We start from the raw sequence: 26461 nt of genomic DNA on the forward strand, positions 1-26461 counted from the left end.
TTTTAAAAACAGGCTCCCCAGAAAAGAATGTGGAGATGACAAAAGTAAGCAAAAAACCATCTGTCTGCATATATACAATATAGTTCTTAAGTTCAGGAGATAACTTTTCTGACCTTTCTATTTCTTAATCACCTGCCCAACAGAATTTATCACTTCCACATTTTGTGTTCATAGCATTCTGTTCATATATTAATATGCCACTTACTATGCTATAGGTTTATTTGTAAATATGTCTTTCCATCTGGATCGTGGCCTCCTTAGGGAAGAGATCACTATCATATGCAGATCTCATTTGCCAGTTCAAAGCCCAGTGCCTGGCATACACTGGGCACTTGAGAAATAATTAATGAAATATTGGCTGTTGTCATGGCTCTGAACAGAGTGGTCATTAATCTTAAGGCCTAAATAAAGTAGATCAAATAAACTGAGAATATTACTCTACTTAATGAGATTGTGATTATTTTTGTAAATGAATTTTCCTGAGCCTTTGCTTTGTGTTTTTTAATCTGGTGAAATTTTTCCTTAGGTCTAAAATAAGGAAGAATTTAATTTATTTTTATTTATTTATTTTAAGATTTTATTTATTTGACAGAGAGAGACACAGCGAGAGAGGGAACCACAAGCAGGGGGAGTGGGAGAGGGAGAAGCAGGCTTCCCGCAGAGCAGGGAGCCCGATGCGGGGCTTGATCCCAGGACCCTGGGATCATGACCTGAGCCAAAGGCAGACGCCCAACAACTGAACCACCCAGGTGCCCCTAAAATAAGGAAGAATTTTAAAGAGAGGAGCGATTTAGCAGTAAAGAGATGTCTTATAGCAATAATTAGCAACAGTATAGTCAGTCAGGAGAAGAAGGGCAATCAGAAAAAGGCCAGGAAGCTATCAGAAAGGAGATAATTGGAGGAATGACTTGTCACCTCTGGGACCAACTTTAGTCACAGGGAATGCCATCATACTATAAGAAATCATGGGCTATAACACTTGGAGCTAGCTCATCTCCTAATGTTTGCCTAAGCCTCCATTCCTTGCCCTGGCATAGATGGACTGGGCTGATTGATTACACAGTACCTGCCCTCACTTGTGCCAACCCTGCAACCATGTGGATCTGTCAGGTGCTTGCTGGAAGTTTTAATTTCTGGTCCTGAATATGTAACAGAGGAGATGTACAATTAAAAATCTCCTTTCTTGTAAGTTAAATTATGCCATTAAAAAACAGATAAGTAGATAATCTAGGATATGGTATATTCCACAGGAAAACTAACCAGGACTGTTCAAAAGTCTAGGTCATTTGAAGGCAGGAACAAGCAAATGAAGGAAAACAAACATTTTGAAGGGCATACTGTCCTAGATTAAAAGGGATTTAGACATAGGATCCAAATGTAACACATAAAACTTGATTGGACATGCCTTTGAGAACAGTGGGGATAATTTGGATATGGACTGAATATTAGATGACATTGGGGAATTATTCTTGATTTTCTTAGGTGTGATATTTTGGTCATGGCAGGAAATGCCCTTATTATATTAGATGTGTGTATTAGGTATTTTGATGTGTGCAAATTATTTTCAGATGATTTGGGGGGAGCATAAATATGGAGGGGAGAGAGAAAACAATGTGACAGATTATTAACAGTTGTTGAATCTGAATGGAATGTGCACAGGTGTTTATTGTACTATGTGAATTTTTCTATGTGTTTGAAATTTTTCAAAATGAAAAGCTGTGTGAGAGCTGAATATTTTCCTCCTGAATTTGGAAACAAGGCAAGCATGTCCTTTTCAACGCTCCTATTTAGCATTATGCTAGAAGGCCTAGTAAACACAACAGGCAAGAAATAAAAGGCATACAGAGTAGAAAGAAAAGTTGAGGGAGAACTGCTTCCTTGGGACTGTTGGGCTCTGGTGCCATGATTTTGATTGTTTTATGTAATGGAGAGCTGCTCTCCTCACAGCCCATTAGTTTTTCCTACTTTGATCCATTGATGATCCATAATCACTTTTTTCTGTCTCAAGATGTGCCACCAGAATCAGTTTCCAGCTTCTTGTCCAGCAGGAATCAGGTGAAGTTGGACTTTGGGGAAGTGAGAAAACTGATCCCAGTCTTTAATACGTGCCTTTGGGACTTGTGGGTATTCCTCTCCCACATGGGTATACAAATTATCATGACTCATGACTTCCATGTGTTTTGCTGCTCTTTAAGCTGTCTTCTAACCAAAAAAGTCCCTACAGAAGCAGCTTTTGCATTGCTGTCATCACAACCAAAATCAGACCATTAGATGGTACAATTACCCCCAAGAAGGTTTCTGATGCCTTGTGTCTTTTGAGCAGATTGAGGACAAAGAACCCAAAAGTCCAGGTGCACTCCCACCATAGTCCGCTCCACGCATCACATACCTCAGGTCTCCGAGTCTTGTGTTCCCAGCAGGAAGGAAGGGTCAGAGGTCTGTTTTCTGTCTTGAGGTTGTGATGGTGAAGGAGACCACCCTCAAGTATCACTAATAGCAAAACAGAGAGCCAGAGAAAATAACGGGGGGATGGAAGTGGAGCTGGATGGAGAATAGAGGGATTAATGCTTAAGAATAGTACTTCCTGACAGTTTTGAGAACAACTTACCTTTAAAATGGTTATGCTCTAAGACATAGCATTGCCGGTATATTTCAGCCTAGATTCATCTCCATGTCATATATCCAGTATATATGAAGGCATTCTCCACAAAACTTTAATAATCAGCCCCTTCCAAAGACTTGAACTTCTTTCTTTGTCCATGTTTTTATGTCCATGTATTTTTAACAGCTGTTTCATTCCAGAATTGTTCTAGGGCCATTAGGAAAGTAAGAAAGGAGGGGGAAATGCCAGTTGAACAAAGTGGGGAAACAGTGTTTAATGGGTAATGGCGAGTTTTGTTTTTTTCTCGTCAAAAAAAAAAAGACCCATTGAGTCTTTCAGGAGAGGATGAATTTAATCCCTGCATACACTGAAAGCAAAGCATGAGGAGAAACAGAAAGTACCTATAAAACAGATTTTTTGGGGTCTCTTTTATCAATTTTTCCAGTGAGAGTGTGGTGTTTTTCATGGACAGAGGTTTTAGCAGCTTAAGCTCCTTTTAAATGGTCGAAGGAGAGACAGCAGGGATGTGTGAGGGTTCATTAATTATTGCTCTTACTGATGTTTGCACAGGCTGTTGGGATCATAAATGTCAGTCTGTCAAGAGACTGTGATAGGTTCTGAAAAAACTGATTGAGTGCCTCAAAAGCTGTCATACAGCCTGAGATTAAACAGATTCATCTTTCTTTCTTACAAGTGAGGGAAGGTGTGGGTGAAGCGAATGAGGAAGGCTTCCCTGTCTTCTTTGCCACTTTGCTTCTCCCCCTTTCCTATTCTAAATTGTGAGTGTTGGCTTGTACAGAAGGCTGAGAGCATGCCTGAGATGTCAGAAGGCCACAGTCAACGGTTAGTGGCCCTGGGTGTGTGCATGCTGCCCGCTGCACAGTGATGGGAGATAAGAGAGGTTGGGATTCAACTCTGACAGGCCTGACACAGTTTATTTGGAAATTTTCAGGAGAGAACATGAGTAATAAAGACAAGAACGGTGGCAGTAAGGAACAAACGTGAATTTCTGTCAGAGACAAAACAGAATTTTAAAAGAAGTAGCTCTGTTTGTTCTCCAGTCAAGCTTTCCAGTTAAACTGTGTTCCTAAATTGAAAGTCTTACCACTGTTTTCTGCGATTGGCTAGGAAAGTACAATTAGAAGAATTTCTCCTCAGAAGGTGGGTGTTCTTAAAATCTCTGTACTTGTTTCTTAACGACTGAGTCACCCAGGCGCCCCTCTCTGTACTTGTTTCTTTGTCACAAATTAAGAAGTGGTTTCCTTCAAACCTAAGGAGCTGATAGGTTAAAGTACTTAAGATTTTCCTTTCTCATGTGATCACATGAGGTTGATTCTTGATCAAACTTTCCTTTGACTTAGAAGATCTGATGTGAGGGTGCCTGGGTGGCTCAGTCGTTAAGCGTCTGCCTTCGGCTCAGGTCATGATCCCAGGGTCCTGGGATCAAGTCCCACATCGGGCTCCCTGCTCGGCAGGAGGGCTGCTTCTCCCTCTCCCACTCCCCTGCTTGTGTTCCTGCTCTCGCTGTGTCTCTCTCTTGTCAAATAAATAAATAAAATCTTTAAAAAAAAAAAAAGATCTGATGTGATATCTTTCTCATTCTATTAAACATAGGCAGAGGAAGAGGGCATCTGGTGAGTACCAAGCACTGCGCACCCAGCATGGGAGTGTGGCAGCCCTTGCGTGGGTATATGCAGGCCTGATTTATGTTCTCAAGAAAAAGCATACTGGAAAAAATGTGCTTTGTTGGCCCTTTATGAAGGACCTTAATTAGAAGTCACTCTTAACTCCTGGGGTGGAAACAGTTTCTAGCTTGCCACTACAGCTCCTCCTGCTGCTAATGAGCATGCTCCTTGCAAGGACGTGTTTCTTCTGACAGTTAAAGCTGCATGTAAGAGTTATTTCTGTTCACCTTTCTCTCCATGTTTAACCCTTACTGCCCAAGTTCAGATTAAGCAAGTAGACTGTTGGGTGTTTTCCATCATTGTTGAGGAAGCTAAAAATGTATCACGGTGACAGGAATGATGTTTGCAGGCAAAAAGTAAATAATCAAAGTTTAATTTATTCAAATATGGACAGCAGATGAGGATTCCTTTAGTGTTGATTTGGATCTTTTCTTTCTGGTAGTCCTTTTTAATTTCACATAAAATTTGTAATTGAATAGTTGAATTATTTAGTTCATTATTAAGCAATTAGAATCCCTGCCCTGGACATCTGTTCATCTCTTATTTAGGCAGCTCACCCCATGGCCCAAAGTTTCGTTAAGTAATTAGCAGAGGAGATGTAAATTTCTTATGCAGACATGATGGTGATCCTGTAGACCACTATTTATTTCATTAGCTACTAATTAAAACATTAAGTTGACTTGTGAAAAAATGTCAAAGAATGGTTTCCTTCTCCAAGAAGTTATATATAACCAGTCACCTTCCTGGATGGCAGCATGTGGAGGGTGGTAAACAGTTTAGGGAGCTTTTTTCCCCCCTCCCTCTTTGTGGCAGGGAGCATTAGAGGGCACAGGGATTCCTTTCCATTTAATAGACCATTGACTGAGGGAAGATAAGTGGGCATATTCCAGAACATAAAAGTCATGGATCTCTTAATGTCTAGGAACAGTTCCTTGATTCTAAAAAAAAAACACATTCTGGGCGCCTGGGTGGCTCAGTTGGTTAAGCGACTGCCTTCGGCTCGGGTCATGATCCTGGAGTCCCTGGATCGAGGCCCGCATCGGGCTCCCTGCTTGGCAGGGAGTCTGCTTCTCCCTCTCCCACTCCCCCTGCTTGTGTTCCCTCTCTCGCTGTGTCTTTCTCTGTCAAATAAATAAATAAAAATCTTTAAAAAAATAAAAATAAAAAAAAAACACATTCTGATAAACTTTTCATCTGTGTTGGTTTAGAATCACTGAGGACTGCTTCTCATGGTTCAGACTTTCTATACATGGATGCCTTTGGTCTTAGACTTGTCTAGATGCCTAGACATTGACTCTTAGAGAACCGGCTAGGGCTGAGTGGTCTTTTAGGATGGCCAAGGCAGTGCAACCAGAAGCTCTTGGCAGCATCAGAAAATTCCCTTAGGACCCATTATTTCTGGAATGTCATCTACCTCCTGACTACCAGAACAAATAACTCCATAGTCTTTATATAAAACATGGAATGGGGAAAGGGAAATTTCAGCATGAGATCATGCAAATTTGTTCCTTAGTTTTGTTATTGAATGCCCATTGGGCAGACAAGATAGGGAATTAGAGGACAAGACAGGCCTCCTCTCACATTTGTGAGTCCCATCAAGTGGTTTGTTTGATAATGACCAATGATGATTATGATTCCCAATCTTAGGAATCATACATTAAAAAACATTTTCTTACATATCCCTCCCTTGCTTATTTGAAAATAGTTAGCTATGGATATAGCATTGCCATGCTAAAAGGAAAATGTTCTCCTTGTAGCAAGTTTGCTTTAGAAATGGGGATGGATAGATACCACATTTGACGGTTTAGGACAGAGTCATGTGGAAAAGAGCCTTGAATGTGAACTCTGTATTTGCAGACACATGCTCAGTTCTATCAGATAGCAGTGTGAATGAAAGAGGATTAGGATCTGAGTGGTCCTCTTTTACATTAGAGGCATACTGGCATCATGTCAAAGCTCTCTGGATTTTAACAATATTAATAATGCCTCCCCTTCTTGTATGGACTCCTCTCTCTCTCTTCCCCCACCCCATGCTCCAGGGTTGGGAGATAATTTCTTTTAAGGATGCTCCACATTTAGGACCTTGTCTCAGAACAGACACCATTTTTTTGTTATGGCTCCACTCCAGAATTTTCTCTTCTCATTAAAAAAAAAAAAGTATGTCTAAATAGTTATTAATACAAATTGTGCCATTATTGGTTTGTGAAAAAGGACCTCCCCTGGAGAGCACTGTGGCTCATACAAGGTGAATTCCTTTTGGCTGGATGCTTTGTAATGATTTACATTTAGATTGTTGCTTGTTGCTGTTGTAGGGGAAGGGGCCCTGTCTGTGGCTGCCTCGGTCATCACACCGATTGGGTTTGGACAGCTTTGCTCAGCAGAGCTGGGAAATAGGCTGAACTTGCTTTCAATTGTTTTCATCAAAGGCCTTGTTTAGTTGGTTTGTATTGGGGGAAAATGTCATGTAGGAATGGAAGAACTAAATGAGATGAAAAATGAAGTTTACAATTGCTAAGAATGGTGCATGCCTTCCATAAGTCAGTGCACAGTGTACTGGGCTGAGGGGGGCGGGGCAGTGAGTGCTCCCTGGTGACATGCAGTGTCTTCACAGGGGTGGGGGGGCGTGGCGCTGGAGAAAGAGGTACATAGCCTTCACTGAAATACATCCAACAGTCTGCTGCTTCTCACTAGGGTCACTTTAAATAGAAAATCAGAACTGCCTAGGAGAAGATTCATTCATCTAAGAAATATTTATTAAGTTGTAGGCATTGTAGGCAGATTATGAACAAAGCAGGTGAAACTTCCTGCCCTGCAGGATTTTATATCCTCTGTGAGGATAATGTTAAAAGGTACAGTGCTGTGGAGGGATAAAAGGCAGGAGTTGGGAGGAGGGGAAGTGCCAGGGAAGGGGAATAAGAGTGGTCTAGATAGGGTGAGCGGAGAAAAAGATGTTGAAAATGTGACTTTGAAAGACTTAAAAGAGGTGAGTTCCATGTAGATCTGGGTAAAGAGTTCTAGACAACTGGAAGAGAAGGTGCAAAGGTCCTGAGGTAAGAGACAGTCAGGAGGCTAGTGTGGATGGGGTAAAGGGAGAGAGCAGCAGCAGATGAGGTAAGAGAGCAGAGAGGAGGGCAAATCATGCAGGTCCTTGTGAGTGCTGTAGTAAGTATTTGAACTTTTTCTCTGGAAAAGAGCTATTAAAGGGTTTTGAACAGGGAAGTGAAGTGACTCTACTCTAACCTGATTTTTAACAGGATCACTTGGCTGTGGAGAACAGGGACTGTACGAACAAGGGGGTGGGCAGGGAGACCAGTTAAAAGGTTATTATACTAGGCTGGATGTGAGATGGTGATAGCTTGGACCAGGATGGAGATGGTGGAGGGGTGAGAAGCGGTGGGATCTGGATCTGTTTTGAAGAAAATAATTTAGGAGACTCCCTTCCAGAGAAGGGTTAGCACAAAGCCCTTTGGAACCCTGGCAAGAGGTGCATCTTCAGTATGCCTTAGTGGCAGCAAGTCCAAGAATACAGAGTCCCCAGGTGGTCTTCTTTTTTCTTTTTCCTGAAGGCAAGAGTTATCTATAGCCTGCCTACGTCAGTAACTTTATTGCGTTTTAGTTACTTTATTAAGGTTCTACAAAACCCAGGTTGTCACACACTATACCTCCGTCTACTTGCCAGTTTGGCAGCAGCGTTAGGGGTGGGGTGCCGAGCGCAGCTTCTGTAGCATGCCGCGATGGAGGCCACTGGGTCGCTTGCTTGTGAATAAGCAAGGATGCTCCTTCGCTCTGAATAAAGTCGAAAGGATTTTCAACAGCAGAACCTGACTCTTACGTGTTTTGTTACATTTAGGAGTAGAAACCTAAAGGTATTTTTAGTAGAAAAGGTTATGGATCACCCATCAAACACTGCATTGGGTACAGAATTGTGCTAAGCATGGCGATAAAAAGAAATATTAGACCTAATCCCTTTTCTGAAGAATTATAGTCTACTTGAGGACAAGCAGATATCTAAGAAGCAGTAAATAACCAGTGCAAGCAGTAAGCAGCTAGGGCCCAAAGAAGAGATACAGACAAAGGGAGGATCCCAGTTCCAGCTTGAATGGTCTCCTCAAAGAAACAGCTGTTTTGAAAAACAACAACAACAACCTAGGACTGGTTTTTGTTGAGTCACCACACCCTCCTCTCCTAGCTCAGGCTTCTTAGAAGTCTGCCCTGAAGGCCCGTGCTTGTCACAGTTCGTGCGGTGAAAACCGGGCCAGGCAGAACTGGGGAGGAGGGCATAGAGTGGCCTGCAGTACATTCATTAGCTGCGCTCGCCAAGCCAGGCACCAGCCCTGACCCCCAAATGTGTTGTTTTGGTCAGATTCACAGTCTGAGAATGAGGCTTCGCCAGTGAAACGGGCACGACTACTGGAGAGTACCGAACGACCTGAGGAAACCAGCCGGTCTAAACAGAAGAGTCGACGTCGGTGCTTCCAGTGCCAAACCAAACTGGAGCTGGTGCAGCAGGAATTGGGATCATGCCGCTGCGGTAAGCATCGCCCCCAGTGGCATGACGAGATTGTGTCCTTGACACCCGGGGATAGCTTTGGACGTTACTCCTAAGAGGCTGAAGTCCTTAATTCTTCTCCGGAGTGCCTCCCTGCAAGCTATGGGTTTGGAGCTTATGAAAGCAGGAGTAGAGGAGTCTTCCTTCTAAACGCCTTTTATCTCCTCTCACGCTTAAAGAAAGGGGGGCGGGGCAAAAACATCCCCACTTCTCTTACACTTGTTTCTTTAGAGTTGCATTGTCACTGCTTACTCCTTTCAGATTCTCCCCACTGGGTATTACTCTGGTTCCTACTCACTGATGACTTACTTAGAAATTAAACAAACCAGTGAAATTCTGAGATATGTACCATAAAATTAAGATATTAATTTTGAATGAGCATCTTACTAAGTATAATAAATGGAAACTCTTTCCCCCCGATACCCCTTTTAAATGAAAGTTTGATTGGAAAATTTTCTTCGACCGGTGATTCATTGTCGTTTAACCCCTTGAAATAGCTTTCAAGTTTAAAGTAACACTTCCTTCTGTATTATCCAGTGTAATACTGGCTCTCAGAATTGCTGCCCAGGGATGTATTTTTTAAAACTTTATGCCTAACCACAGCGGAACAAAACTTAGTCCAATTCTTTCTCTCCCTTTGACTACATACATCATGTCACATAGAAGCAAAATTGTGTAGCTGCATTATTTAGACTGACTTATAGTTTTCCTGTTTTTATTTCCTGACTTAAAGCTTAGTGTTACAGGGCGCCTGGGTGGCTCAGTCGTTAAGCGTCTGCCTTCGGCTCAGGTCATGATCCCAGGGTCCTGGGATCGAGCCCCGCATCGGGCTCCCTGCTCTGCAGGAAGCCTGCTTCTCCCTCTCCCACTGCCTCTGCTTGTGTTCCCTCTCTCGCTGTGTCTCTCTCTGTCAAATAAATAAAATCTTTAAAAAAAAAAAAAAGCTTAGTATTATAAAATAGTTCTGTGAGACAGAGCTGTCATCAGGCAGACCTGGAGGCCTGGCTCTCGAATCTGAGATCCTATGTCCTTTGTCCTTAGCAGTGAGCTTTAGAAGCCTCCTTTTTCCCCTGGGACAGCCATAGATACCCTACAGGTACTGATGCTGACAGGCAGGACTAAATGGTTCTCTCAGCAGTTGGAAAATTACAGTTTCTCAAAGTCCCTCATCTCCTAAAGAGGCAGCCATTGCTTCTCCCATACCTCAGTTATTTACCCTGTTGGAAATGAGAAGGAAAGGAGGATGTACCAGCTTCTCATGGAAATGAAGTTGGAACTTTTGTTCCTGTCAAGACCAGAAATCTGTTTGTTGCACACTCTGGTGTGTGGTACTCAACAAGCTTGGAAGTGTATATTCAGCTGCAGAAACAGACAGCAGCATGGGGAGTCCAGGTGTCACTGGACCAGTTTTTATTTTTTTAGCTTGGCATTTAGTTATCCTGTTAATTGCTTATGTGAAAGTGTAAAGAAGAGAGGATAAACGGTGGGAGGAGGGGCTGTCAGCAACTTCAGTTGTGTTCATGGGTGTGGCGTGGCCCAAGAGAGCCCAGAACCTTATTCTTTGACTGCCAGGTAATTTTAAACGCTCGGTGAGATAGGGAGGAGACCACAGGAATACTGTGGTCAGCCAAGCAAACGCTGGGGCATGGCGGCCAACCGGCTTCGCCCATATTGAAGGGTTTGTCTCACCTTTTGTAGTCTGCAAATTCTTGTTTTGATCTTTGCATGAGCTATTGGAAGGGGGCAGTTTCAGTGTTCAGTCTGTTATCAGTGTTGTGAAGCCCACCTGACCGGTTTGCCTGTTGCTTTTATAACACATGCCCTTGGTTGTTCCTAAATTAGAATCATGGGATTTCCCTGTACCTTATGTTCTTGTTTCCTTCTTGAAAGTAACTGAATCGTGGGTATTACACAGGATTTGCCCTAGTGGATCAAGCAATTGATCCATAAAGTGTGTTGTCTTGCCTCTGGCGGTGGCTGATACCCTCCTGTCCTTGTCAGGCAAGCAGTGAGAATTCACAGTTTTAGCACCGAGAGATGCAGAGGTGTTGTAAACCAGGTATGCCAGTTTACGCTTCAGCTTTGATGCAAACCACAGATTTCCTACGGTCTTGAGTACCCAGCGGAAAAAATCTAGAGATATATGTTAGATGATTTCACATGCTCCTAAGTGAAGCCCAATTGACTGTCTCTGGTAAGTTCAGATTACTCTGCTGTGTTCTTCATCTCTTGGGCAGGAGGCTAGATTTCTAAAGTGCCTGTTGGGTTTACCACAGACATGCATTCTTTTTAAATGATCTAACACATAGTCCCTTGGCTTATGCCCAATTCTGAGGGTCTCCTTACAGAGAGATTTGATTTTAATGCTGGGAAAGAAAGCCGCCCTGAGCTTTCTGCAGTCACTCCAGATGTAGCCTTCCTAGAGAGAGTGGGGAGTTCAGTTTGGCCCCCTGAGAGTGTTACACTAGATGTGCCCAGAAAAATGATGGAGTCTACTGCCACATTTTAAAAGATGAAGGGCAGCAATGGGAACATCCACCTCTGGGACTGTCTTTGACAAATAGCTCTTGTGTTCCTCCTGCCTCTCTGCTCGGATCTCTCTAGGAAAGGGTGAGTTGTGTCATTATTTCCTTGAGGATGCATGAAGTGTTGAAGAGACGCTGAACTGCCCTGAAAGGTTTGGGAGCTGGGGAGGGGGCCACGGTAATTTACTACTGGAAGTAAAGACTCAGGAAGGTAGTTTGAACTCAAACAGAACACTTCTCCACTGCAGAAAATCTTTTTCTTAATATATATATTCACAATCTTTTTTCCATTCCCCTTCTACTCTGTACAGGTTATTAACTGCTGACAAGAAATTCACATCTCATAAATAATGCTTAAGAGCCATTGCTATATAAATTGAATGTGTTATGAATTGTGATGGGCCTTTTTGTAGCATTCGATGCCTAGAGCAGGAAGAACAGAGGATGTCATTTTCATTAATTTCTAATGAGGTGCCAATTAAAGACAGGGGAAGACGCTCCAAAGGGAAGAGTGGCCAAGTTCCCCTGAATCCTCCGCCCCAGGGCTGTCATCCAAACACTGCCAGCAAGCCTTCTCTAAAAATTCCATTAAATTACAGTCTCATCGAGAGCACACATAGACACATTCAGCTTCCCTTTGATCTTCAAAAGAGCAATTTGTAAGGCGAGTTCTGAGCCTTCTCACATAGGGAACAGCTAGAGGTGATAGGAGTTGTTAATTGCCAAGATACTCCATGGGCTTTCCATAAGGAGGTGAATTTTGAAGATGAATTCTCCTCTGCCTTGCCGTGAGTAGATAACCTTTAAATCAACAATACCAAAGTAACACCCTTTTCCTATGAAATCTTTCAGGGTGCCAATTAGAAAAGGTGTGTGGTGAGGCTGGGATGATAGCCTGCATCCCAGAGTATCTTCAACAGTTTAACTTCTCAAGATAGAAAACAATTGCATAAAAATGGATTTATTTGTTTCATTTTCTACTCAGGCAAATTGATCAGCTCATTCTCATTACAGGAGTCTTATCTCTCCAAATGTCACCTAGAGGATGTTCTGAAATCTGGCCCTCTTCATCAGATCTGGGCCACATCACAACCATGTGAATGCTGTGTTCTCTAAGCGGATCTCCCATCATGCACACAGCATGTCTTTGTAATCGTTGTGCCTTGCTTCCCAGAACCACAGAATTAATTTTTAAATACCAGTCTAAGAGCTTGCATAAGTTATCATCTGTTTTCAGTTGACTGTGACTTAAACTGTAAGCTGATATGCTCCCTTTTGGGACAACAGCGCTTTTACTAACAACCTGAGTAATCTGGTTTCCTTTTGTGCTTTCAAAATAAATTTTATATTCACTTTAGAAACTCAAAGAGTGGTGCTTTAGCCTTTTAAAGTAGTTTATCATCTGCAGGTGCTTCAGTGGTCATTTTCTGCATTCTCATTCTGTATCAAACTGAATTCCTCAAGCATTTATTGAGATGTGACTATGCACGAAGCATTTTGCTAGGTTTTGTGGGGACTGTAGGATCTAGAAATACAGACTGTAGGAACTCATAGTTTAGGTCACTGGTTTCAAATTGGAGTGGGCATGAGAATTGCATGGAAGGTGTGGCAAAACACAGATTTCTGCCCACCTGCCTCCCAGTAGGCCCATGCATGTTTAACAAGTTCCTGAGTGGTGTTGATGCTGCTGGTGTGAGGAACCATGCTTTGAGAACCACTGCTCTAGGCAGTTCTTAATCCTGGGACGCCTTTTTTTTTTAAGATTTTATTTATTTATTAGAGAGAGAGAGAGTGAGCGGGAGAGGGAGAAGCAGACTCCCCGCTGAGCAGGGAGCCCGATGCAGGATTCGATCTCGGGACTCCAGGATCATGACCTGAGCTGAAGGCAGTCGCCCAACCAACTGAGCCACCCAGGCGCCCTCCTGGGACGCTTTTAAAAAAAGAATGCCGGGGCCTCACTCTTTTTTTTTTTTTTCCAACCAAGAGTATTTATTTATTTTTATTTATTTATTTTGTTTTGTTTTGCTTGTCACCATAAAGTATATCATTAGTTTTTGTTGTAGTGTTCCATGATTCATTGTTTGCATATAACACCCAGTGCTCCATGCAATACGTGCCCTCCTTAATATCCATCACTGGGCTAACCCATCCCCCCACCCCCCTCCCCTCTAAAACCCTCAGTTTGTTTCCTGGAGTCCAGAATCTCATGGTTCGTCTCCCCCTCTGATTTTGCCCCCTTCATTTTTCCCTTCCTTCTCCTAATGGCCTCCATGTATTCCTTACGTTCCACAAATAAGTGAAACCATATGATATTTGACTTTCTCTGCTTGACTTATTTCACTTAGCATAATCTCCTCCAGTCCCATCCATGTTGATGCAAAAGTTGGGTATTCATCCTTTCTGATGGCTGAGTAATATTCCATTGTATATATGAACCACATTTTCTTTATCCATTCATCTGTTGAAGGGCATCTCGGCTCTTTCCACAGTTTGGCTGTTGTGGACATTGCTGCTATGAACATTGGGGTGCATATGGCCCTTCTTTTCACTACATCTGTATCTTTGGGATAAATACCCAGGAGTGCAATTCCTGGGTCATAGGGTAGCTTTATTTTTAATTTTTTGAGGCACCTCCACACTGTTTTCCAAAGTGGCTGTACCAACTTGCATTCCCACCAACAGTGTAAGAGGGTTCCCCTTTCTCCACAACCTCTCCAACATTTGTTGTTTCTTGCCTTGTCAATTTTTGCCATTCTAACTGGTTTAAGGTGGTATCTCAATGTGGTTTTTTTTTTAAGATTTTATTTATTTATTTGCAAGAAAGAGAGAGAGAGAGCACACGAGCGGGGGAGGGTCAGAGGAGAAGCAGACTCCCTGCTGAGCGGGGAGCCCGATGTGGAACTCGATCCCAGGGCTCCAGGATCATGACCTGAGCCAAAGGCAGTCGCCCAACCAACTGAGCCACCCATGTGCACTCAATGTGGTTTTGATTTTAATTTCCCTGTTGGCTAATGATGATGAACATTTTTTTCATGTGTCTGTTAGCCATTTGTACGTCGTCTTTTGAGAAGTGCTGTTCATGTCTTCTGCCCATTTTTTGACTTGATTTTTTGGGGTTTTTTTGGGTGTTGAGTTTGAGAAGTTCTTTATAGATCTTGGCTATCAGCCCTTTGTCTGTAGTGTCATTTGCAAATATCTTCTCCCATTCCGTGGGTTGCCTCTTTGTTTTGTTGACTGTTTACTTTGCTGTGCAGAAACTTTTTATCTTGATGAAGTCCCAAAAGTTTATTTTCGCTTTTGTTTCCCTTGCCTTTGGAGATGTGTCTTGAAAGAAATTGCTGTGGCTGATGTCGAAGAGGTTACTGTCTGTGTTCTCTAGGATTTTGATGGATTCCTGTCTCACATTGAGATCTTTGATCCATTTTGAGTTTATCTTTGTGTATGGTGTAAGAGAATGGTTGAGTTTCATTCTTATGTATATAGCTGTCCAATTTCCCCAGCACCATTTATTGAAGAGACTTTTTTCCATTGTATATTTTTTCCTGCTTTGTCGAAGATTATTTGACCATCGAGTTGAGGGTCCATATCTGGGCTCTTTATTCTGTTCCCTTGGTCTGTGTGTCTGTTTTTGTGCCAACACCATGCTGTCTTGGTGATCATAGCTTTCTAATATAGCTTGAAATCAGGCAACGTGATGCCCCCAGCTTTTTCTTTTTCAACATTTCCTTGACAATTCGGCGTCTTTTCTGATCCCGTACAAATTTTAGGATTGTTTGTTCCCACACTTTGAAAAATGCCATTGGTATTTTGATCAGGATGGCGTTGAAAGTATAGATTGCTCTGGGCAGCATAGACATTTTAACAATGTTTATTCTTCCGATCCATGAGCATGGAATGTTTTTCTTTTTGTGTCTTCAGTTTTTTTCATGAGTGTTCTGTAGTTCCTAGAGTATAGATCCTTTACTGCTTTGGTTAGGTTTATTCCGAGGTATCCTATGGTTTTTAGTGCTATTGTAAATGGAATCAATTCTCTTATTTCTCTTTCTACATTACATTGTTAGTGTATAAGAAAGCAACTGATTTCTGTGCATTGATTTTGTACCCTGCCACATTACTGAATTGCCATATGAGTTCTAGTAATTTGGGGGTGGAGTCTTTTGGGTTTTCCACATAAAGTATCATGTCATCTGCTAGGAGAGAGAGTTTGACAACTTCTTTGCCAATTTGAATACCTTTTAGTTCTTTTTGTTGTCTGATTGCTGTTGCTAGGACTTCTAGTACTATGTTGAACAATAGTGGCGAGAGTGGGCATCCTTGTCGTGTTCCTGATCTTAAGGGAAAGGCTCTCAGCTTTTCCCCATTGAGAATGATATCAAAAACCTCCCAAAAAACAAGAGAGCAGGACCTGATGGATTCCCTGGGGAATTCTACCAAACATTCAAAGAAGAAATAATACCTATTCTCCAGAAGCTGTTTCAAAAAATAGAAACAGAAGGAAAGCTTCCAGACTCATTCTGTGGGGCCAGCATCACCTTGATCCCCAAACCAGGCAAAGACCCCATCAAAAAGGAGAATTTCAGACCAATAGCCCTTATGAATATGGATGTCAAAATTCTCAACAAGATCCTAGCTAATAGGATTCAACAGTACTTTAAAAGGATCATCCACCATGACCAAGTGGGATTTATCCCTGGGATGCAAGGGTTGTTGAACATTTGCAAATCAATCAATGTGATAGAACACATTAATAAGAGGAGAGAGAAGAACCATGTGGTCCTCTCATGCAGAAAAAGCATTTGACAAAATACAGCATCCTTTCCTGATTAAAACTCTTCAGAGTATGGGATAGTGGGCCTCACTGTAATTAAATCAGAAAAGGTCACCAGCTATTGTTTTAGCTTTTTATTTGGAAATTTAAAGTGTTTTCCTGGACCGTTTGAGAGTAAGTTGCAAACATCATGGCCTTTGGTCTTTATAAACTTCAATGAGTGTTTTCTAAGAATAGGGATATTATTTTATAACCACAGCACAGTTATCAACTTTAGTAAATTGATACTGATTCAGTACTTTTACTAAATCTGCCACCCATATTCCAGTTCTGCCAGTTGATCCAAAAATGTCTTTTATAAAAGCATTTTTCCCTTCCAGGACAGAATCCATTCCAGGATCAGGTGTTGGCATTTAGTTGTCATGTCTCTTTAGACCCTTTTAACCTGGAACATTTTTATGGCCTTTCTTTGTTTTATTGATATTGACGTTTTTTAAGACTACACCCACCACCACCTTTTAAAAATAGAATGCTCCTCATTTTGTGTTTGTGTTTTTCTGGTGTTTCTTCATGATTAGATTCAGATTATTTATGCCCAGCCAAACTACTACTAAGTGATGTTGTGTCCTTCTCAGGATTTGACATTGGGAGGAACAGATGTCTATCATCCCCTCATTGTAGATGTTAATGGTCTTGATTGGGTGAGTGACTAGTTGACCATGTGACTAGATGACCATGCAACTAGTAAGCAGTCTGTGGGAAAACACTTTATGATCATGTCAGTATCCTGCTCATCATCAAAAATGTCTCCTAGATTTAGCATCTATTGATGATTCTTGCCTGAACCAGTCTTTACTATAACGGTTGCAAAATGATGATTTTTCTAACTCCAGCCTTCCTTCTACATTTCTCATTTGGCAGTCAGTGTTCTTCTGTAAGTTGAGAACCTTTCTCCCCCATTTATTTATATGGGCTCATGGGCTTTTTAGATTTTTTCAGTGGTTTGTAATTCATTACTATACTTATTTTGATACTCGAATTGTCCCCAAAGTGTTTCCTTACTTTCTGGCATAATAAGATGTGTTTTGGGGGCACCTGGGTGGCACAGTCATTTAAGCGTCCGACTCTTGGTTTCGGCTCAGGTCATGATCTGAGGGTCATGAGATTGAGCCCAAGTTGGGCTCTAAGCTCAGTGTGGAATCTGCTTAAGACTCTCTCCCCCTTGCCCTCTGCCCTCCCTACCCCTCTCTTTCTCTGTCTCTCCCTAAAATAAATAAATCTTTTAAAAAAAAGATGTGTTCAGGATACATCTGGTACTTAACTTATGCCCAGTTCTAGAATCAGCCATTTTTCTAGGGATCCCAGAGGTGATTTTAGTATGCATTCAAAGTAGGGATTTGCTGTGCCTGTGAGGAAGGCGGACACATGCATGAGACAGCTGGTATTCAGGGCAGCCTACTATAAGAGTTTTCGCTGAGGGACAAGCCATGTGTTTACAGAACTATAGGGTGGGAGAGATTAATTCCAATTAGAAAACTCTGGGTAGGCTGCAATAATCAGGGCCTTAAAGGAAGACTGGGATTTAGATGTGTGGAAAGAGGGACTACCTAGGCAAAGCCGGTTTTCTGAAGGTGACCTTTGTGCAGCTGGATTAGGGTTGAGTGAGGAGAGACTACTAGAAAGGGAGGGTAGGAATTCCAGACTCCTGGCTGTAGGGTTTGGATGTTGGTTTGCAGTGAAGAGCTGTCAGTGGTTTTGAATATGGTCAACATGATCTATTTTGACTCTTTTTCTTCTTCTTAATTAAGCACAAAGGAAAGCCCAGGAGGCTGTTGAATCTTTTTTAGAGGAATGATCTAGGACAGATGTGAACTAAGTAAGTGAAGAGGAAATGTGCCTGTGTCACAGCCATCCCTGCCACTACAAGGGACCGCACAGTGAGTGAATAGTGATACCCTAAGGTCCACAGTGGGGCAGGGTGCGGCAGTGACAATGAGGTGTGTTGGTGACATGAAATTACCAGGCTGATCCATTTCACCAGCACCAGAGATCACCACAGATCAGTCCATGTGTCTGTGCCTTTGCTTAAACTCTCATCCACATGTGGTTTGAACCTGTCAGGAACATTTGGCATTCTATCTTTTGTCTCCCAAAGAAAACATGGCAGTGTATGTTTTTGTAAAGGCTTTATTCCCTTACAGAGTTCTAGCCTGGATCCATCAGAAAACCCTGCTCTCCAGGGAAACACCTGAGATCTTTTATCCTGACCAAATTGGTTTGGTTGGTTCAGTATTATCATTACAGCCATTGAGTGGTGAGTCCATGCTCTGCCATGTGTTCTAGAGAGAGTGTGTGGTTACCAAGACCCCAACCCTTTAGGATCCGGTTCTTATGCTGAGTCTGGCAATGAAAGGCTAAAGTTTCTCCATTACTTGTAAGACCACAACTGGGTATGTGTTATCTATGGCTGAAGAGAAGGAGGTGTCCTGTCCATCCTCCCCAAAGCAAAAAAACCCTTTGATGGGAATTATTATGTATGTGAGAGCCAAGGGTAATTGGAAATCTCAAGGCAAATTCTGAGAAAATTTTCTCCCTTTGCTATTCTCTTCCTTTCACTCTCACTATACCTTTACCTAAACAAGAGTATGCTATCTGTATTCCCCATTTAATCTTTAATGTATAAGAGTTCCAGTCTAAAACCAAACAGATTAGTCCCTCTGCTGCTCCTCTATAAATTGCACATTGAGATGTTAGAGCAAAACAAATCACACCTTTTACTGAACACTGACTCCATGTATTTAGCCCATTAGTTCAGGCACTGTCTCAGAGATCCAGCCTACCATATGTCCTTTGACAAGGCTGTAGAGAGAAATCAGAAACATGAAGAGCTCCCTTCCCCAGCAAAGGAGCATCAAAGACTGAGCTTTTGAAAGACAAAATGTGCAGAGTGCATCTGCTGAAGCCTGTGTCACATTCTCATTCTACTGAAAGGTGAGCCAGGAGACCCTTGTCCCATGGAGTGAAATATTTTCTGTCTGGATACCAAATTTCCAACTATTTCTGTAGTCTAATCTTAGCAGCAGTAACAGCACAGTAATTTTATCAAAGTTATTTGGATAGGTTACCTACCCTGCTTAGAATACTTACTTATGGGAGAAAAAAATGGATCATTGCAAAAGGAAATGAATTATTGATATCTTTTGTTTTAGTTCCAAGAGTAAGTAGTTTTAGTTAATTCTTTGTCCCTCAAAGTGTGCATGGTGGTTTTTGTTTTTGTTTTTGTTTTTAAACAGATTTTTTGGGATAGAATTCATGTACCATAATATTTACCTGTTTTACAGTTCAGTGAGTTTTGGTAAATTTAAGTTGTATAGCCCTCACCAGATTCAAATTTTAGAATGATTTTAATCATCTCTAAAATTTCCATTGTGCCCCTTTTTAGTCAGCCCCTATACTCCCTACCCCAGCCTCAGGCAACCACTGACTGATCTGCTTTCTGTTGGTATAATTTTGCCTTTTGTAGAATTTTAATATGAGTGGATTCGTACAGGATATGTGTACAGTCTTGTCTGTGTACATAACATGTTGTTTTTGAGATTGATCCACATTGTTACATATTAGTAGTTCGTTCATTCCTCTTTAATGTTGGGTAGTATTTCATTGTATGGATATCACATGAGTTTATCCATTACTAGTGGACATACCTTTAGATTGTTGCCAGTTTGGGGATATTTTGAATATCCTGCTATAAATATTCATGAACAAGTTTTTGTGTGGATATATGTTTTAATTCCTCTTAGGTAGATACAGAGGTGGAACTGCCAGGTTGAAAGACCAGTGTGCATTTTGCATTTTAAGAAAATTCTATTAGCAGTATATTAGGGTTCCTGTTTACCCATAATTTGTCAATATTTAATATTGCCATTTATTTTAACTTTAGCTATTCTAGTGGGTATGTGGTTCCACCTCACTGTGGTGTATTAATTTCCCATCAAGCATTTCCCTGTTGACTAGTGATGTTAAGTATCTTTTTCATAAGTTTTTTGGTCACTCATATCTTCTTTTGTGAGGAGTCCATACTTCAAGTATATTCACCTTTTTTTTTTTTAAGAGAGAGAGCATGGGAGGGGAGGGTCAGAGAGAGAAGGGAGAGAGAGAGAATCCCTCTGACATCGTGACCTGAGCTGAAATCGGGAGTCCGATGCTTAACCGACTGAGCCACCCAGGATCCCAGTATCTTCACCATTTAAAAAGATTTACAGAATTGCCATCTTAACAATATCCCAATACATGAATATGGTATATCCATTTATTTAAGTCGTCTTTAGTTTCTCGGTAATATTTTGTAGTTCTCAGTATACATCATTTGTTAAATTTATTCCCAAGTATTTTAATTTTTTGATGCTATTGTGAATAGAAGTTTTTAAATTTATTTTCAAATTGTTCTTTGCTATCACTTCAAAACACAATTTTTGCATATGATTTTTTATTCTGCAACTTTGCTAATTCACTTACTAGTTCTAGATTCCTTAGGATTTTCTACATCCATGATCATGTCATTGCATATAAAGGCAGTTTAGCTTCTTTTCAATCTTTATGTCTGTCATTTATTTTTCTTGCATTATTGCACTGGCTAGGATCTCTACCACAATGTTGATTGGAAGTGTTGAGAATGGATCTCCTTGTCTCTTCCCTGATCTTAGGTAAAATTCCATCTTTTGCAACTTAGTATGATTTAGCTATAGATTTTTTAAGTTTTATTTATTTTTTTAGTAATCTCTACACCCAATGTGGGGCTCAGACTTAACCCTGAGATTAAGAGTTGCATGCTCTTCCAGCTGAGCCATCCAGGCACCCCATCTGCTGTAGGTTTTTTTTATAGCTATTCCCCACCTCTGCCCCTTACCCTGACAAATTTTAATGGTTGTAGCTGTTGAATGCATTCTAGGAAAACAGTAAATATTCAGATACATTCCCCCAAAGCAGATGATATAGCCCACGGTGAGCTACCATGTGGCCTAAAAAAGATCAGCAAAACTATTTTCAAAGTTTTACCATCTCATGAATTCATTTCTGTTTACCGCTGAAGCATATTCCCTTTGCTCACAGTTCTCTGTAACGTGTTTGTCCATCACTAATGGGGAAAGCCTGTGACCTGAGAGTATTCCTCTTTTCATCAAACCAATGTCATAATAGACACCCAAGATGCTATTCTGGGTTACTCTCACTTGGGGTAATAAAAGCAAACCACTCGGAGAGATGCTTGGAAATACTTTGCTTGAATTAAATGCTTTTACCACAAGACACAGTCGCAAAAATTTGTGTGCAGATGGATACTAGCGTCACATACCACCAGGATTAGAAGGAGCCTTAGTAGTCATTTCATCCCAACCCCACCTCTTTTCTGTAGAGGAAACGGGAGATCAGAAAGGTTGCCACTAGCCTCACATCATACCTATGTGCGAAATTCTGGTATTCCATGCAGCCTTTGATATAAAGCTCAGAGACTGAAGAGTGTCTGCCTAATGGTGAGTGCTCATAGCAGTGTCCCTCCCATCACAGAGGTCTTGGGCCTTCCTAACTACAGCTCTTCATCACATCCTGGATGTCTGCTTGTCCCCACTGAATCTCACTTGTGTCTTTTGAAGTACCCAGATTTCTTGGTCTTTCCTTCGAGTTAATACACCTGTTTTTGCTTCGTCTTAGTTTGGCCTCCAAAACCTTGCTCAGGACTCAGGACTCTTCTGAGGACCCTTTGTAGCAAAATGTCACCAAATTAGGCCATTGGTATAGTAAAGATAAATAAAGTAGTATTTAGTCAAAATAATAGGATTTAAAATTTTTTTCCCTTCAAATTGACAACAGATTGTTCACAAAGTTTTGCCAAAGAAATGTCCTTTCCAAGGCCTTTGATGTACATAGTTAAACTAATTTGTGTTCTGTACATTGTATGCAAATATATGCTAGTAGACGCTCCCAGTCTTCTGAGTAGATTCTTAGTGTGATTCCCTTATGAGCAGGGTTTCTTGATAAATGTGGGCCTCAGACCAGCACTTCAGAGTCCCTGGATAGAAGGGGATGCTTCTTTAGAAAGTAAAAGTGCAGTTGCTCAGGTAATTCTAATATACCCCAATGTTTGATATACTGTCTGAACACTTAATAGCTCATTTTTTCCCATAGGAAATGCAAAGGTAATTTAAGACCAAATATAATTACTGGACATTTCAAGTAAGGTGATCCACATCATAGAGGTTTTGTATCAGATCTAGTCAACTCCATTCTCTTTTACTTAGAGATTTACATCTTCTAAATGCTTAGCATATGTCTTTCCCTACTGATCTCCTTTCCTCTGCTAGATTCTAAAATCCTCAAGGATCAGGCCCACATGTTATTCTGTAGCTTCCCACTGCCCTTAATAGAGTATGTGGCCTATGGTGCTACCCAGACAATGTTGACTGATAATGTACAAGAAAAATTGGAAGTCACAGAAATGTGGTGTGCTGGTGAGCCTGCTGGTTATCTTTAGGGGAAAGCTCTTTTGTAGTAGTATTTGAAGGCAGGCCCAAGCGGCTGAATGGGAGAGTGTCTGGGCCAGTTTCTGTGTATATTCGTGAAGCAAGGGTACATATGCAACCTGAGGGTTTCCCAATGGAATATTTGGCTGAAGGAATAAGGTGTAGATATGGAACCTTAGCATTATTTATTGTTACATACTTTTATCTGCCTTGAATTTTTATTGGCAGGGGGTGGGAAGCAGATAAGACATATATACTATCAGATAGGGTAGCATTGCTTGCTTGGTCTAATTAAAAATATTTGATAAGCTTATGGTTTAATTAAATACTTAACTTTGGGGATGAGTGTGTTTGCATAAATAAAACCTGTGTTTCATCTTGTACATGAATAAGATGAGCCCTTACAGACCCCCTGTTGTAGACAACCACACCAGTCTCTCATTCCTGCCTAACCTGTCACTCTCTGGCATAGAATCCAAGTACTTAAGTGACTTAGAAGTTATCCATCTGGTGCCAGTCCAGCCCCCCGAACTGACACCAAAGCCACATCAGCGGGTCCCTGGCAGGTAATCCAGCTGCTGTGCACATCTTCAGCCCAGAGGGCGTGTGGCGTGTCTTATTGCCAGGCAGCTTAGACTGCCTAAGTGCTTCCTTGGCTGACCTAGAACCAGCCTCCTTATAGAACATGCCCTTATTCCTCCTCACTCTGTGCTCCAGAGTGATGTGTCACAAATCATCTTCCTCCCCTGTAAGCCTGCTCTTCACATATTTGAACACAGGGGTGTTGGCTTTCCAGCACCCTGTTCCTCCAGTAGCAAGTCCATTCATAGGGACTAAAGAACTAGTGTGGGGACATCGGGAACTAAAGTGGGGTATAGGAATGCCAGAGTGGGCTCAGGGTCTCCACAGTCTTCCTCATCGGGCGACCTCACAAAATCTGGGTGTCTTTTTAAACAAAAACCCTTCTTTACCTGCTGATCTCCCGGGACTGCTAAAGTCTTCTCTCTTGTGAAGTCTGTGGTTGACCTCCGTTGCTGTACTTCTCAGAACATACTGAAACTCTCTGTCCTTGTAGACCATAAGCACTGGAGGACAGGGACCATATAGTGTTCTTTGGTGGCTCCTGCTGTAGAGTGCAGTGATGCCTAGTAAACGTTTGAGTTGAATGACTGAACTCTGTGCAGTTGTGAGCCTCTGGGTGAAGGAAAAAACAGTTTTTTTTTTTTTTCTTTAAGATTTTATTTATTTGAGAGAGAGTGAGCACAAGAGGGGGTGGGGGGGGGTAGAGGCAGAGGGAGGAGACTCCCCACTGAGCAGGGAGCCTGACATGGGGCTCCATTCCAGGACCCTGAGATTATGACCTGAGCCAAAGGCAGGTGCTTAACCAACTGAGCCACCCAGACACCCCAGAAAAAGAACAGCTTTATTGAGTACCTACTATACACTGAATGCCTGCTTCTATGTTAAATCACTTGACCCTGATAAAAGCATTGTTGTAAAATGGTACCACATTTTGACAGAAGAGAAAACTCAAGCTTTGAGGTTGAGTAACTCAGAAATACTAAGGGAGCACCTGGCATGTGAGTCCAGATTTGTTGAGCTCCCAGAATCCCTCACTGTTCAAGTCCCCTGCTGGCCCATGGGCGTCCTAAGCAGTGAGGAGATAGCAGCATGAGTTACCTTTATTTTCAGCTGTATAGGTCTTAGCCCATTTGTTAAGCACTTCCCCAATTCAGAGACGCTTTTTATTGAACAATGGATGGTACAAACGTAGGCAGCCAACTATGTGAGAACCTCTTGAGATGGTGTTAATGAGTCATCCCTGTGCACTGTTTTCAGTGGTGCCCCATGGGCCACTTGTCACTCCATCTAGATAAGATGCTTCTGGAGGACAGGGTCCATAGTGTTGCCACCTTTTTGTCTCCCAGTGCACCTGGGTGATAAGAGACATGGTGGCACTTAATTCTTATTGATGTGGACATTCCATTTTCTTCTGAGTGCTAATTCATGTCCTCATTTTCCTTGAAAACTTACCTCCTCCAGGATACTTTATGCAGTTGAGCTCTCCTCGGTGCCCCTGATTTATTGCACATAGCTGGGTTGTACTGATTTTATTTGCAGTTGATTTCTTGCTTTGCTTCTTGTGTCCTTCAGCTGTTTTCCTCTCTGTGCATCTCCAGCCGTCTTTAAAGGCAGGAACTTGTGACTTCTTTCTTTTCTTTTTCCTCCACCCAGCCCCTAGAATAGAGTTCTGTAAACAGTGCACAAATGACCAATAAATACTTTTGACTCCTTGAGCCTGATAGCTTCTTTTCCTTGCTGGACTGACAGCCCAACACTGGAGCCTGAATCCTTTATTTATTAGATGAGATTTCTATAGCACCTTTTCTCTGAAGAGATCAATATCAATGAAGTTTGTTTCTGCTTCTGGAAAGTGCTTTTACCTAAGCAGACCAAGGCTCTGATAAGATCAGTGATAGTCCTTACTCCTCAGCTGTTGGGTCCCAGAGATACAGACTCTAAGAAAAGCCTCACCACTTCAAGTTTTGCTATCTTGTTGCAGGCAATGAGCCTGAATAAGACTGTGACAAATAGCAACACAAGCTCTGCAGTGTTGGTTGATATTGTAGCCATTGTTATCAAAAGAGAGTCTGCGTTTGGGGGGCATTGCCATTGTTTGGAAGGCAGATATGGAGAAGGCAACCTTAGCACTCAGTACATCTGCCCACTAACCAGAGCCCTATCACAGTGTTTGTGGGTTGTAGGCTCTCAGACAGTGCTTGGTGTCACCAGTCTCTGAAACTCCTTGCCACGAGGGAGAGTGTCCCTGGGACAGGACCCATGAAGTGCATGAGACCAGAGACTCACAACATACATGTGCTGGATAGGCAGGGAGTAAGTGCTGAGAGAAGGTGCTGCCAAGTTGGTGGGAAGAAGAGCTGTCACACTGCAGATTTGGGTAGTCGAGACTCACCGTGAAGTGTTGGAACAGAGTTCAGGGGCCAAAGACTGGAAAGGGTGGATGAGTGTCTAAAATAATTGGGTCAGCTGGCTTCTCTAGGAAATTGCTCACCTTTCCACATATCCTTGTTGGAACAGACATCATTCCCATCCCTATCAGAGTTAGGCAGAATCGAGTAGGAGAGGAAGTCCTCTCCCGCACGCTTTACAGACAGACGAGAAGTGCACACGTAGAAGCCGCACGGTGTGGATACTCGCCACTGTCACCAGGCTTGGCCTGCCCTTGAGCCTGCAGTCCAGAAGTGTCAGGGCAACCACAGCTACTGAGGCGCCTCGAGAAACAGAAAAGCCGGGGCGAAAGGTGGTGGAGAGAAAGAGGAAGAAAACAAAGTAGAGAAGGACCAGAAATGCAAAGAAATGGAAAGAGGGCAGAAATGGGGGTGTGGTGGGTGTGGGAGATCATTTGGCATTTACTCAAGGGGTAGAGTGAGCCTGAGAGGGTGCCCCTGCTGCTTCCTTTCTTTCTTCTTGAGATTTGAAGGACTTTCTCTTTCTGTATTCTTGCCTATGGAGTTGAGAGATTGAGCCACCTGTACTGTCTGTCTAGTTGATTCTCAATCCATGACACAGTGCCTGGAGCATCGTTGGGAGGAGGGGATGACAAGGAGTATCCCCCTTTGCCCTGGGTACCTCCTAGTACATGGTCACGGGGCCTCACCCACTGCTGTACGCGCTGACATGTGCAGTGTGTCCCGGTGGGTGACTGGCAGACAGCCGGCGCTGGCCTCTGGGCTCCCTTCTGCAGCACACAGCCAGGCCCACTTCGCTAATGCTGACGGGCTCTCCACAGCAGTAC

General features: G+C 42.2%; 1 protein-coding gene across 3 annotated transcripts in view; it reads left to right on the top strand.

Annotated features, from left to right (window-relative positions):
* Window positions 1-26461, top strand: part of ZFAND3 (zinc finger AN1-type containing 3) — a 336375-nt gene that overhangs the window by 294388 nt on the left and 15526 nt on the right. For all 3 annotated transcript variants that reach the window (XM_034991365.1, XM_034991366.1, XM_034991367.1), the window contains one exon: window positions 8651-8818. In XM_034991365.1, coding sequence (XP_034847256.1) covers window positions 8651-8818 — 168 coding nt within the window. The remainder of the gene's footprint in view (window positions 1-8650; window positions 8819-26461) is intronic.

Source organism: Mirounga leonina, unplaced genomic scaffold, assembly GCF_011800145.1.
Source record: "Mirounga leonina isolate KUSES-001 unplaced genomic scaffold, KU_Mleo_1.0 Mir_53, whole genome shotgun sequence".
Lineage (NCBI taxonomy): Eukaryota > Metazoa > Chordata > Mammalia > Carnivora > Phocidae > Mirounga > Mirounga leonina.